The sequence below is a fragment of the Sciurus carolinensis genome, chromosome 9, assembly GCF_902686445.1.
Source record: "Sciurus carolinensis chromosome 9, mSciCar1.2, whole genome shotgun sequence".
NCBI lineage: Eukaryota > Metazoa > Chordata > Mammalia > Rodentia > Sciuridae > Sciurus > Sciurus carolinensis.
The window spans coordinates 86437840-86452109 of NC_062221.1; the positions used below are offsets into that span (position 1 = coordinate 86437840).

The 14270-nt window shown below is 41.6% G+C and overlaps 1 protein-coding gene and 1 pseudogene across 1 annotated transcript in view; both read right to left on the reverse strand.

Annotated features, from left to right (window-relative positions):
• The window catches only part of LOC124992739 (zinc finger CCHC domain-containing protein 14-like), a 231746-nt pseudogene that overhangs the window by 74729 nt on the left and 142747 nt on the right, over positions 1-14270 (reverse strand).
• Positions 1-14270, reverse strand: part of LOC124992782 (serine/threonine-protein kinase PAK 2-like) — a 93598-nt gene that overhangs the window by 50659 nt on the left and 28669 nt on the right. The window contains exons 2-4 of the mRNA XM_047564032.1: positions 11067-11171; positions 1943-2050; positions 494-626 (exon numbers count right to left, since the gene is read on the reverse strand). Of these exons, the coding sequence (XP_047419988.1) occupies positions 494-626; positions 1943-2050; positions 11067-11171 (346 nt within the window). The remainder of the gene's footprint in view (positions 1-493; positions 627-1942; positions 2051-11066; positions 11172-14270) is intronic.

The window sequence follows — 14270 nt, forward strand, 5'->3', positions numbered from 1 at the left end:
ACATAATAAATATGTTCCCACTGCCATGACAAACAAGAAGAATATTCATTAGCCTTCACTGTTTTTGTGTAGAACTGGAGGTTGAATCCAGGGTTACTTTACTCCTGAGCTATCTCTCCAACCATGCTTATATTTTATTTTGAGAGAGGGTCTCACTAAATGACCCAGACTGACCTTAAACTTGAAGACCTCTGCCTCAATCATCTAAATGGCTGTGATTATACTCATGTGCCACCATGCCCAGCTCACTCCATATTAATTGAAGCAAATATTCCCATAAGAAAATTATTTTTCTTTCTACCTTAAGGCAAAATAAAAGGCATATAACAATCCGACTGGGAATTTTGTTTGTGTGTGTGTGTGTGTACTGGGGATAGAAACAAGGTCCTTGCACACAAGGCAAATGCTCTAATAATGAACTATATACCCAGAGTTGGATCCAATGTTTTTAGAAATGTTAATTCAGGAAAAAAGTGAAATATGGATATCTTCCTTAGTTTCTGCATGATCTCTTCATCTGTCAAATTTGTCTTCTTTTTCAGCTCTTCTGAAGACTTGGTACCACTGTCAACATGTGAATCACCAACAGGTGCAGGAATGGGGTCATTTACACACCCTGTGGTAATCTGCAGAGATATAGTTCATTACTGAGGTTTAAGTAAACAAGGTTTTCAGGTATTCTTTCTGGCACATTTTCAGTTCCCTAATTTTTAACCAAAACTAAGTTGTCTCTCTTCTTGTTCTACAGAATGCAATATTTTCAGAGTACAAAAAACATGTGTTGAAAAAAAGGTGAAACATTATTCTTTGCCATAGCATGAATGTATTTAGAAGTAAACTAGCAGCAGGGTGCAGTGGTGCATGCCTGTAATCCCAAGGACTTGAGAGGCTGAGACAGGAGAATTCCAAGTTGAAAGACAGCCTCAGCAAATTACTGAGGTACTAAGCAACTTTGGAAGACCAAGTCTCAAAATGAAAAAATAAAAAAAGTGACTGGGAATGTAGTTCAGTGCTTTAGTGTTCCTGGCTTCAATCCACAGTACCCCCTATAATCCAAAAAAATAAAACTAGAAAAAATAGCATGTCCATGAATAAAATGTATGTGTGTTCAGATCTAAAATAATGTAACAGTGACTAGGGTGGTAGCTCAGTTGTAGAATGCTTAGGTAGCACATGTGAGGTACTGGGTTCAATCCTCAGTACCACATAAAAATAAATAATGAAATAAAGGTATTGTGTCCATCTACAAATAAAAATATTCTTAAAATTGAAAAGAAGAAAAATAAGACTATGAGAATGTAGTAAAAAAGTAGCACACTTTAAATTGTTTTAATATGATAATATGCAAAAGACTATAAACCTTGATGTTGAAATAAACATTATTGACTTCCACAATAGATTTTACACAAAAATAAAAAGCCAGTTGTAAGGCATAAAAAAAAAATCACAGCTCTCCAGAAATCAGGGTCCACTGGCAGTCCTTGGAGCTCTGCCTGTGCCCTGCACTGTGTCCACCACATCAGAGTCCACAGCAAGTCCCCCAAGTAGTTCTCTCTCCCTGGCTCCATCTGAGGTCATTCCTACTAATATTCTCCCTTAGCTGCTGAGGAAGTTCACGCTCAACTATGTGTTGAAAGACTTCAAGGTTTTGAGAAAAATGTAAAAAATATAAAAATAAAATAGAAAATAGGGCACAACATAGAAAGAAATACCCAGTGAGTTAAGTTTTCTCATTTTTAAAGTAGAATTACAAATTTACTTTTCCAAAATATATGATGAGTACTCTCTAGGTAAAAATCTTAATTTTATCAAATTAATTTCTCATAAAATATCTTAAACTCGAGGGATTTTTGAAATCATTGGTGAAAGTCAAACACAAACAGCTGTTTTTAGAAACAGACATGCACACATGCACACACAGGGTCACGAGTCAATCACTCACTGATTCTGTATGAGGTGGTCCTGGGCCAATGACAAGAAGTGCAGCCTCTTCATCCCCATCATCCTCCTCTCTCACTGCAACTGATGTTTCTGGTCCCTTGGTGTTCAGCTGTGTTCATCACATGAGCAAGGAAGATTAAAAGGTTACAATGTAACCATTTCTTTGTTTTTTAATCTACTTTAAGAAGTTATTATTTCATGAGCTAATGTTTATGTTTAAACCTTACTGGTAACAGTATCATCAATTAAAGAGTTAAGGTGATTTTAAGAAATGAAGAGAAGTAAGTATATGAATTAAAGGTATTTGAAAAATATTCATGAGTACTATTTATATATACATTAAAGAGTTATTTACCTGTGATGGCAAAATTTATTTTAGAAAGCAAAATACAAGCAGATTTGTCTTGGGTAACCTAAATTAGTAGAAGAACTAAAAAAAAAATAAATTAACTTACTCTACTGATGATCCAGAAAGGAAACCATTCTTGTCTGAATATGAAAGAGAAAGAATGCTAACAATTCAAGAAAGAAAACTTTTATATGACAAAAAGAAAAATAATATAAAAGAAGAGCAAGTGAAATTTCTGAAAATGATTTCATTTTAAGTAGAATAACTTCTTTAGTAAAATGTCAGTAAAAGAAAATAATTGATATAAGACTCAGTGAATAACTCCCCAATGTTAATGAGTCCTCAAAATACATTTTAAAAATCCTGAATTGATGATTAAAATGGGTGAATTTTATTGTATGAAAAGTATACTTCAATAAATTTGTTAAAATGTAATGGAATTATACCTGTCAATCTGTATTAAATTAAAACATTTACTGTTTAAGACACTTTCTTCAGAGAATTGCCTACCAAGGAACAGGGGTATAATAAGTAACCAAAAAGACAACTGGGAAAAGCACAATTTTTGACAATGATTTGTTTCTAAAATGCAACTTACTTGCTAGTTCACCCAAAAGTTCTAGGTAAAAGTTTGCCCTTTTCTGAAGGGTATACCAGAATAAAATGTACAAGGACAAGATCGATATTACTTGCAAAGAAGTCTGCTTCTTCCTTGAACAAAGCCTTTATTTCTGTGATGATTTAAACATATTAAATATAATTGATTCAAACTACATACAATTTTCGTTTAATTTTATTATTTTTAAAAACCAGATATAAGACTTTAGAGACAGAGAAACCTATTAAATAAAACTAACAGCCATCCTGGGGATGTAATTGGCAAAATCTACACTGAGATAAACAGGAGACATGATCTTTTCATCTTTGAAGTACAATGCAAGGAAGAGAAAGCAGAAGAACCAGTGTGGGGAAGGAGAGTCTACCTCTCAAAAGACCTTCCTGAGGTGGTTCCACCACCTCTAAAATGGGGACTTAATTCTCATGCTGATTTAAATGAACTATTTTAAAAATCCATTATATATCATTTCTTACCCAATGATATTCTAATTATGAGGTATAAATCCTTTTAGATCTAATATTTATTTTTATGTATTTACATGTTTGACAGATTTCACTTTTTAGTAGAAAACTTTTTTATTCCAAGGTCTGTGTGTCTGTATAGAAAAACTTCCTTCTAGGCCACTGACAATGAACATATTTCTAGCATAAACATGTTCACAAATCCACACCTCTTCTGTCTCAACTGAAAATCATTTAAATCAGTGAAGAGAAAAAAACCCAAGTAAATAGAAGAGCAAATCCCACTGTCAAGTTTAATTACAAAGTATAAAAAATGGAAAAAAATAAAAAACTCCCAATTCCATTTCTAAGCAATCTCTGAGAATAATGAAATCCTCAGACTCCAAATGATGTTGAAGAACCACCCAAAAGTTTCCAAAAAGCAGAATCTCTGCAGGAAAAGGAGGGACAACAAATATGAGTTAGCATTTAGTTTTTTTTCCAGAAATAGTCTTTTTATCTTGCAGTGCTTCACAACTTTCTATGTGATTCCGTTTTTTACCAGTGTCTGATACCTTACCAGGAGGAGTACAAGTTGAGATAATTCTGCTTTACTTTGTTAGACTCACAGAACTTTAAGTCATTCAGCAGAAATCCAGGAATCTTTCTTTGCTCTCCTTTGGTGATATTGGAGGTATGTAAAATCAAGCCCACTGCTCTGGCATTTCCTGACAAAAAGAAATTCAGAAATGACTGGTGGTTTGATTGCTCTAACAAAATCACTTTTCAGAGATAAATATCAAAATACATGAAACAAACCAATATACATAATTTTAGTTTGACTAACTGATCTTCTTTTCTAGAGATCTACTTTCCTTGATTTGCTTTGCAAATGAACAGGAAAGGTCAAAACCCAGTAGTGGGAATGGAGTGCTGGGTTATTTTGGGGAGAGGGACAGAAGTGTAAAACCTGGATTTCCTCCTGTTCATTACCCACTTGAGTAGCTCCTGAATGTAAAAACTTAAGCTGAAAGCAAAAGTCAGGGTACAAGAAGAAACTAGATAAAGGATGCTTGCTTGTCTGGTTCTTCTGTAGTCTTTAGATGAATACAGAACATGGGAGGGCCATGCCATTCCACATTCACCTTTCAGGAAATAAATATGTGGGCTTCACAATTAGGAACAGAACTTTTAAGTGATTAAGATTTCACTCTTTTTTTTTTTTTGTACTAAGAATTGAACTCAAAGGCACTCAACAACAGAAGCACAACCCCAGCCTTTTTTGTATTTATTTAAGACAGGTGTTGTGGAGTTGCTTAGCACTTACCTTTTGCTGAGACTGGCATTCAATTTGCAATTCTCCTGCCTCAGCCTCCTGAGTCACAGGATGACAGGCACAGGCAACCATGCCCAGCCTGTTTCATACCTGAAAACTGATCTGACTATAGCCTTGTGTCTATATTGGAAAATAGGCCCAAAGAAAAATAACAAGTCAAAATACTAGACAAAATGATTTTAAAGGACAGAATTTTTTTTGTGGGTACATTTTTAGTACTGGGATTGAACTTAAGGACACTAGACCACTGTGTCCCATGTTGTATTTATTTAGTGACAGAGTTTCACTTAATTACTGAGCACCTCACATTTGTGGAGACCCACTTTGAACTCACAATCCTCCCATCTGAGTCTCCCTAGCCTCTGGGATTACAGGTGTGCACCACTGTGCCCAGAAAGAACAGATTATATAATAAAAGTGCATTTAAACAACATGATAGTAAGATTTAGTTCCCACCACCTTGACTGAAGCTCCTCAAATAAGAAAGCAGTCTCCTCTACCATGGCCCACCTGAGAGTCAGGTATGGTGACAAAGGCCTGTATTCTGACTGACTCGGGCTGAGGCAGGAGGGCCAGCCCCCTCAATTCACTACATCATTTTTCTCAAGAGATGAGAATGCATCTCAGTGTCAGAGCACTGCTTGACTTCAACCCCAAACCACAAAAAGTGAGAGGGATGAAGCAATGGGAGATGGACCCCAATTTCAAATGAGTAACAAGGAAAGAGGCTTTCTTAATACCAATGTTATTTCTGGGAGGTAATGTTATGGAGAGTTTAAGTTGATATTTGTGTAATTTTGTTTTCACTTGCAGATGATAAACATGGACTCCTTCTGTAGTAGAAAGGCCCTGCAAGGGTGACAATGTCTCACTGATAACACACCCACCATCATCTCACCATAGCAGAAGTAGAACAAAACACAATGAAGAGCACTAATCAAAAGACATGCCTCACATATTTCCTTTACTCCTGAAAACAACCCACTGTGTTAAGATACCAACTCTTCCTGGGCTCTGCATGTGGCTCATGTTAGAGCACTTGCCTAGCATGTGAAGGCCCTGGGTTTAATTCCCAGCACTAACAACAACAACAAATATCCTATCTCTGTTCTACAAATGCAGCTTAGAGAGACTAAGTTAGTACCCGCAGGACACTTAATCAGCACAGAGTAGAAGTAACTTTCTTAGGGAGTTTATGTGACTAGAGAACCTGCTGTTAACTTCTATACTATGCCACATCCTAAACAAGAAATAGCTATTCACAGTCTGCTCCGCTGTGCCCAGTAATACATGACAGTTTTTACCCCCACATCCACTCAAAATGATCCAGTAGTCCATTAAATGGTCATGCCCTATTTTAAGCAATTTCCTACTAATCACCCTGAAGTCGATTTTTATTTTCTTTTTACTATCTAAGTAATGGGACAAAGTCCCTAAATCAGTGCTATTCTATTGTTTCTCTAGGACACACTTGCTAAAAGTTACATTACCCGCTCAAAAGGTATACACACTAAACTAACATTTTCATTTGTAGTTTGGTACATATACATAAAGAGATTTTTAATTTTTTTGTTTTTATTCTTATTTTGGTGCTGGGTATTGAACCCAGGGCTTCCAAGTTGCTAAGCACATGCTAACAACGCCTCATGACCCCAAATTTTAATATCATGGAGTCAAATTGCTTGGTTTCCTTCCCCTTCCCCTGTCCTCGAGATTGAATCCATGGGGCTTTACCACTGAGCTGCATCACCAGTGCCAGGCCCATTCTTGACAAAATACGAGAAAACCATCTTGTTGGATCCCAATGCCTGTCTCAACTTTGAGATCTTCCTACCTGAGACTCTGGAGTCTCTTTGATTACAGGTGTGAGCCATGCTGCCTGGCTTCACAAGTTCTCTACTTTTTGTTGCACAACTCAGTTTGGAAAGCAGACAGCCCAGGGCTCTCATCCAGGAGCCTCATCCAGTCTGCAGTTTCCTGTGCCCCACATCTTGGGGCAAGAACTTAGAAAAGCAAGAAACAGTGATATTCCCAGAAACACCAGATTTCCATAAAGAAAACCCCAAAGGAAATGATCAATGTGTGTCAGGGCCTGGGAGCTGGGATAGGGACCAGGGAAGAAGACCCAGCTTCAGCCCTCCCAACCAGCCCCAGGGTCCCCACTTAAGTCCCTGGTTTACCAACTCACATGAGTCCGAGTGGTGCACAGAGGGTGGTATACCAGTTCCTGGCACAGCCCTGGTCAAACGGGTTGTCATGCTAGAGGGAGACAGGGATGGGATGAGGAGCTCAGAACCAGCAGGACTGGGCAAGGCCATCTCCCAGGGACCCTCCTAAGCAGGTCAGTTTAGCCTGGGCCTTAGCACAGGCGTGTGGCAAGACTGCAAGGGCAGGAGATCCCAAGAGAGTCCCAGGGCCTCCTGCCTTCCAGCATCCCTAGGACCCACTTGTGAGCAGCTCTGCCCAGATGAGTGCTAACAGAGCACACCTCTCCTGCCTCCTCAGGGCTCTCTCATCACCTTTTACCTCCCTCTGCCACATGCTTCTGTGTCTCCACTGACCACACCTGTCCTCCTGCCTCGTGCTTCCAGATACCTTTTAAAATCTGCCTTGTGCTGCTAAACTGATCCAAAGATGGTGTCTCCACCTGCTCCCACTTCACATTCTTACCTCTCTATTTTTTCTAAAGTGTCACTTCATTGAATTTCATTATCAGGGAGGGAAGTGTTTAGCAGGGATGCCTAATTATATTTTCAGTCTCAAAAATCACGTGGCCCAGGGAAATCTGGACTGAACGCCTTCAATACACAAAGCAGGAAAGGTCACACTCAAAGTCAAGTCCTCCCCTGGACACTAACTTGCTTCTTCTATCCATATTCCACGTTCTCTTTTCTCGGTTTTTATTCATCAGCCTTGACCTCTCCTCCTCTCAGAGCAGGATGAGTCTTGCCCCAACCTCAAGATCTTTAGCTACCAAGATGCAACCACATCAAAGTTCATAGCTGCTCAATTCACAATAGCTAGATTATGCTAACAAAGTAAAAGCCCTTTAATTGATGAATGAATAATGAACCTGTGGTATATATACACAGTGGAATATTACTTAGACAGAAAGAAGAATAAAATTATGACCTTTACTGGAAAATGGATGAAGTTGGGGAATATCATGCTAAGAGGATAAGCCAGGTCCCAAAACCCAAAACCAAATTTTTTCTTTGATAGGTGGATGATGATACATAATGTGGGATGGAGTGTTGGGGGTAAGAGAAGTATGGAGGAAATTTGGATGGTGAAGAGGAAAATGGGGCAGGAGGGGTGGGGGAAGGAAAGATAGTAAACTGAGATAGACATTATAGCCTTATGTCTTGGTATGATTACAAGAAAGGTGTGACTCTACATCATGTACAACCAGAGAAATTAAAATTTGTACCCCATTTGTATACAATGAATCAAAATACACATATAAAAACTTAAAAAAAGAAGAAACTACTATACTTCCACACCTTTAATCTCAGTGACTTGGGAGGCTGAGGGAGGAGTATCACAAGTTCAAGGACAGCCCTAACAATTTAGAATGGCCAAAGATAACTTAGTCAGTCCCTATCTCAAAACCAAATATCATAAGGAATGGGGATGTAGCTTCAGTGTAAAGCACCCCTGGGTTCAATCCCTACTAAAGAAAAAATAAACTAATTAATAGCAGAATATTTTTAAAAAGTTACAAATCTGTTAACTTTATAGACATAATTTTTGATTAGATGTGTATAACATATAAAAAATATTGGTTGGACAGAAGGTATAAAAAGGCTTAAAGGAATGATAATTAATAACTTTTTGAGAACTGAGCACTAAATTTGTATTCCTTCCTCTCCGCACAAGGAATCCTATAGGCATGAGTAGAATCCAACAGCACTTAAGCACCCAGACCAGCCTCTCTCCATGGCTCCTCTCCTTGGACTCCTGCTCTAATTCTGTGCCTCAAATGCCTCATACTGCATAGGACCAAAATCAAGTGGCATCTTCTTCTTGCCCCATCTTCTACCCAACTTCCTGCTGACTCTCCTTCTTCCTCTTATCTTGGGAGAATCCGGGCATCAGGATTCTCTCTGTACCTTTACCGCTTTCCTTCTATCAGAAATGATGATTCTTTTGTTTTTCGGTTCACTCATTTATTCAGATTTATTTTGTTTGAGTGCTGGGGATTGAAGAACCTTGGGCCTGGCACATGCGAAGCACGTGCTTGACCTCTCAGATACACCCCAGCCAGAAATAGTTCAGGGCATCAAAATTGCCACAGTCAATGGGTCATGGTGGCACCCATGTGTAATCCCAGCAACTGGGGACACTGAGGAAGGAGGATCAAAATTTCAAGATCAGCTTCAGCAACATAGTGAGACCCTGCTTCAAAATAAGAACATGAAGGGCCTGGGGATGTAGCTCAGTGGTAATGTGTCCCTGGGTTCCATACCCAGTAGCAAAGAAATAAAGTCCAGTCACTGCACTGGAGGTGGAAGCACACTGCAAACAGCAGGGCTGGCCTACATTTTGTGTGGTGTTGGCAACTCTAAAACTAGACCTTGAGAACCATGGAGTGCTCAGGAATGTGCAGAGAGAGGGGATCATGGGAACCATGCAGGGAACCCAGTCCACAGCACCCAGGTACAAGCAGAAGAGAAGCCCTGATCTTTAAGCGCTAAGACATGCAAGAGGACTATTTCAGCTACTTCTGGATGCAGAGGCTGTGTCCTGGGCAGAAAGAGCAGTCTGAAGGATGTCTGCTGGCTTTGCCCAATGATGAGACCAACTCCATGACAGCCAGGGCAGAGTCTGGGTTGATGTGGGTTAGGGAATGAAGGATGGATCTGGTGAGTAGGATCAGCTCCATTAGGGAATAAGGCATAGAGGGTACTACAGGTAGAGTGGACACCTCGGTCTTTAAGGGTGGGGGTCTCATGGATTTAAGATGAGACACAAACATGTGTAGAGGACCAAAAGAAGGAATGGTAGTAATAGAAGCAGCCACTTTCTGGTACCATTTACTGTTTTCATACATATATACACACAGACTGTTCTCATTCCTACAAAGTTCTGGAAAGTGAAAAACCACAAGGACTTAGGGAGAAAAAATGACAACAAATGATCAAAGGCTTTTCTGGGTTAGAGAATGTGGTTTAACCTTGATCATGATGGAGAATACACAACAGTATCCATTTGTCATATTCCGTAAATCGGGTGAATCTTACTGTTTGTAAATTATTCCTCAAAAAATGACTGCATAAAACAGTTCTACCATGGCTCCCAGGTTTCCACTTCTTCCCAAGTAAATGTGTTGTGCCCAAAGGCTTGAGACCCCACAAGGACCACCAGAGACCACGATCAATGCAAGCAGCAAAGAGTCATTTATTAGCGAGTTCGAACTCGGTCCTCTGCGTCCTTAATCAACGACGCTAGGAGAGAGGCCCCGAGCCCTCGTCAGCAGGGTTTTTATAAGGAAAAGCAAGCAGTTTTACAGTGTTCTTCTAATTGGCTAACATTCGAACAGCTAAACCTCCCCTGGTTGGGTCCGGTCAATCTATTTGATTTTCATTGGGTCCGGCCAGAACTGGACGGTCCTAGAGGAAGAAGGGAGGAGGGAAGGGGTGAACTATTCAGGAGCTGAGTCGGGGCTAGGCCCTGCTCTCGTCCTTGACGGATAAGGTCTCCAGGCAACTGCACATTCCTCGGACAAATATCTCTTAACAACCTTGGTAAGCACAGGGGCCCAGCAGTCCTGTTTGTAATGCATACTTGAACTTCTGGGCCATTCTAATCTCGACCCTCACAGGTTCAACCTCATTGCCCATGCCACCCAGTGCTTGAATTACAGCCCTTTCCTCATCATTCTCTTAACACCCTACTTTCTTGTTTCTGTGCATGTTTGCAAACTGTGCCTCTCACAAACAAAGCCCTCCTGGATTCTTTCTCTCCAAAATCACACCGAGGATACACAGAGTGTCATGTCCAACTCTACAGCTCAGTCATCATCAAACTCTCAGTTCCTTCCAGTCTGTGACTCCAATCTCCCCAAGTTCCTGGGTGTTTCCCAGCGATTTCTGATTGAAGGTTGCTTATCAACACAGGTGCAAGATGGATGTACCTCTATATCCATCCCTCAAATAACATGTAGCCTAGCACACTGTAGGCTTTCCATGCAATGCAGCCAGGAAAGAGAATGGCCTCAGAGATCCAGGAGGAGGAGAGATCTGAGCTGCATCTTAAGAGGTTGGTCTGGAAGGACTCATGAACACCATCAGGGCCAAGGGCAGTGGAGAAAGCACAGAAAGTGCCTAGTGGCAGGGCTGAAAGATGCCTCCTCACAGCACAAGATTTGGTTCTGCTCACCTGGCCTTCATAGGGCACCTGGCTGTGCTCACTGCCATAATCTGCATGAACAGCGGCATGATGAGCGTCAGCAGGAGGCCGAAGGTGGGTACAGCCACTACGAAGCTATACTAGGGTTAAGGAGCCAAGGCACTGGACAGTTCCGCCCTGGCCCGGCCTTATGTCTATACCCCTCCCTCTAGTTCAACCCCAGCTGGCCACGCCCACCCATCCTCCTCCATGGACTGGACTGTTAGTCCAGTACACCCAGGGTGACCTCACTCCACTGCACTGTCCTGGCGCCTGTTCCTTTTCAAGATTTATTATCACTCTCTGTGACCCTGCTCCATTCTTTACAGTCCATCCTACCCTGCCTCTCACCCAGACCCCTCTGGCCTTCAACATGTCCTTCACAGGTCCTACCACGTGACTGCTCAAGTCCCACTCCGTCTGCCCCACCCTCGGTTACCCTCCCCCACCCTCCCACCACCCCTGCTCTTCCAGTGTGTACACTTGGGTGTGTGTGGATACGCCATGGCCTTGTCCAGAGAGAAAGGTGTGAGTCTCCTACGGACCAGGAATACCACACAACCCGCCAGCACGGTTCCCATGTACAGACTCAAAGAGAGGAGGAGGAGCAGGAAACTCCTGATGTTCCTGTGGACCACATCGTTGTTCAGTCACCTGCATGCTGGTAAAACTCCTAGGGGAGAGGAAGCAGGACTGAGGGTCTATCTGCTGTGGACTCTGTCACCCCCAAATATTGAGGCCTCCCCAAACCCTGTACTGTAGGCTGCTTGCCCTTGTCCCAACACAAGGGCTCCCACCTCTAGAGATAAACTGGCATTTACATAGTTAAAGCACAGTTAGGACTTCATGTCTCCTCAGGTCACCTGTCATTAGCAAGCTCTCAGAGACAAGACCTGCCAGGTGTCACTCTGAGCACCATAAAGAATATCTCTGGGTCTTTTTGCTCAGGTACTGGATAAAATAAAAAGAACACCTTTACCCAGCTGCCTTGTGCACTTGTAAATGCAAGTGGCTTGTGCACAGGAGAGAAGAGCACTCAGAACACAGGAAATCCTCCTACTTGGACACCAAGAGGTGGACATGCAAAGAGACCCAGAACAGGGCAGCAGCCAGTCTAAAGGTCTAGGTATGTAGTATCAGCAAGCCAGGGGATGGCACTGTCCCTGATTTCCTACCCCTGACTCCACCAGGCCCAGCACACATGTGGTGCTTTTTGCATGTCAGCAACTGTGCAAGCAAGGCCTGCCTCTCAGGACAGGTGCAGACACAGAGGCCATGGCATATGTAATGGACCAAGAGTGGCTGAGAGGCACTTTTAGCAGTCCAGGAACATGGCCTCACCCACTCCTGGCCCATTTTTGATGTGAGGTTCCAAGTCCTGGCCAGGTGCCCCTGATGGGTTGGTAAGAGGACAGGTGGGAGGAGTACTCACTTCCACACAGATGTTACAGGAAGAGCAGTGGAAGGTGCAAGGTGGGCATTGGAAGCCACAGTGCTCTGGCTAGGGCCATTCCACAGTGAACCTTGAAGTTTTCACCTATGACTCCTGCCCTGACTGACCTTATCTGGTATCCTGTCTTGTCTGGTCTGTGATAAGGCTCTGTGCAAAACCCCAGTGATCCACACCTCCTAAAGAACCAAACTGCATTCTCCCAAAGTCATTCCTCCCAAGCAGTCCCCTCACCTCTCCCATGAAGTCATTGAGACAGGGACATTTTACATGGAGTGGTTCATGAAGAAATGCTTGGTTCCCTTTCATCAAATAGTAAGTCTTTACAAGCTTTAAGATATCTCCTCATTGTTGTTTGTGTGCTCCCTGAGTATCTTTGGCTACAAAAGGGAGGCATTTTCAATTCTGCCCTTATGTAAACTCCTCTAGGAAAAGGGTGTTAAGCATTTAAAAACCATAGATCCCCTTCTTACCCTCCAGAGATTCCCTGGGCCCACAGAGCAGAGAAATATACCAAAAGTAGGTCTCTATTTCCCCCTGGGTTATCACATTTGGAAATTCATAGTGGCAGGAGAGTTCAGTCACCTCTCTAAATCTGAATTCTCCAGGTTCTTTGCCATGTATTCATTCTGACAATGGTGCCACCAATAGACTTGGCAGAACCATGTGATGACAGACAGGTTTGCTGGCCATCAGAAGCTCATAGGGAGAGGTCCCTAAAGAAAAAAATGGAGTTTTCTCTGGCATGGATGCATGAGTTCTGTTTTCTTATACTCAGATGTTAAGTACTTTCTCAACAGTTATGTTCCAACACTAGCCTATACATATGTACAAAAAATAAATTGAGATTTTCATGTTGTTCAGAAGGGATCCTTGTCCTTATAAAAGAGGGGTGGAAACTGCTGACCACTACAGGCTCTGGGAACTAGATACTTAAAAATGCCTCATTTTCTTCTGCTGCCAGGCCTGGGAAATGACCTCATTGAAGTTGGGAAAAGGAGATCTTTCATAATTTTCTGCATCCAGTCTGGCCTGATGACCAACTGAGGGAATGAAAACTGGTCTCCCGGGCAGACATAAACCAAAGGACCATACGTTAAGGGACTGATTTTACAACAGGAAAACAAATGGTTAAAGTGCCCTATGTAGGAGGCATTTTTCTCTCAACTCAGGACAGTAGGTCCTCTTACTTCTTACCTACTTGCAGATCTCTATCTCTCCAAGGTTGACAGAACTTTAAGAGCAGGCAAAACATACAAGGCTTGCAGAGGACTGGTGTGAGACCTAAAGAAACAAAAAGGTCTCACTTTAAAATTCGAGTCATTGTAGGACCTAAGTGGCTGACTATCTTATCTGCTCTTATGCTCTACTACCCTGGATTTGTAAAATGTCCTTCCCTAAACACTGTTGTGGAAGAAGGAAAAATGGAATGACCTCGTATATACAAGCCTCTTTACCTGAATCTTTACCTAAGGATTTCAGGACTCTCACAGTTTCAGATATATGGGCTGACTCTATTCTGAATCAAATGTGCACTCTAATCTGATGAAGATGTTCTTCATGCTCCCTTTCTCTGGTAACAATGGTTGTGTCAGTTTTTGGGGTTTCCTTTTTGTTTTTTGTTTTTGTTTTTTTCTTTTTTTTTTTTTTTTGAGCTCATGCTTGTATGGTGAATTCACATTTCATCCTGTGTGCCTAAATTAAAACATTTTTCTCATCAATCTTACTTTCTTCAATATGGGGTT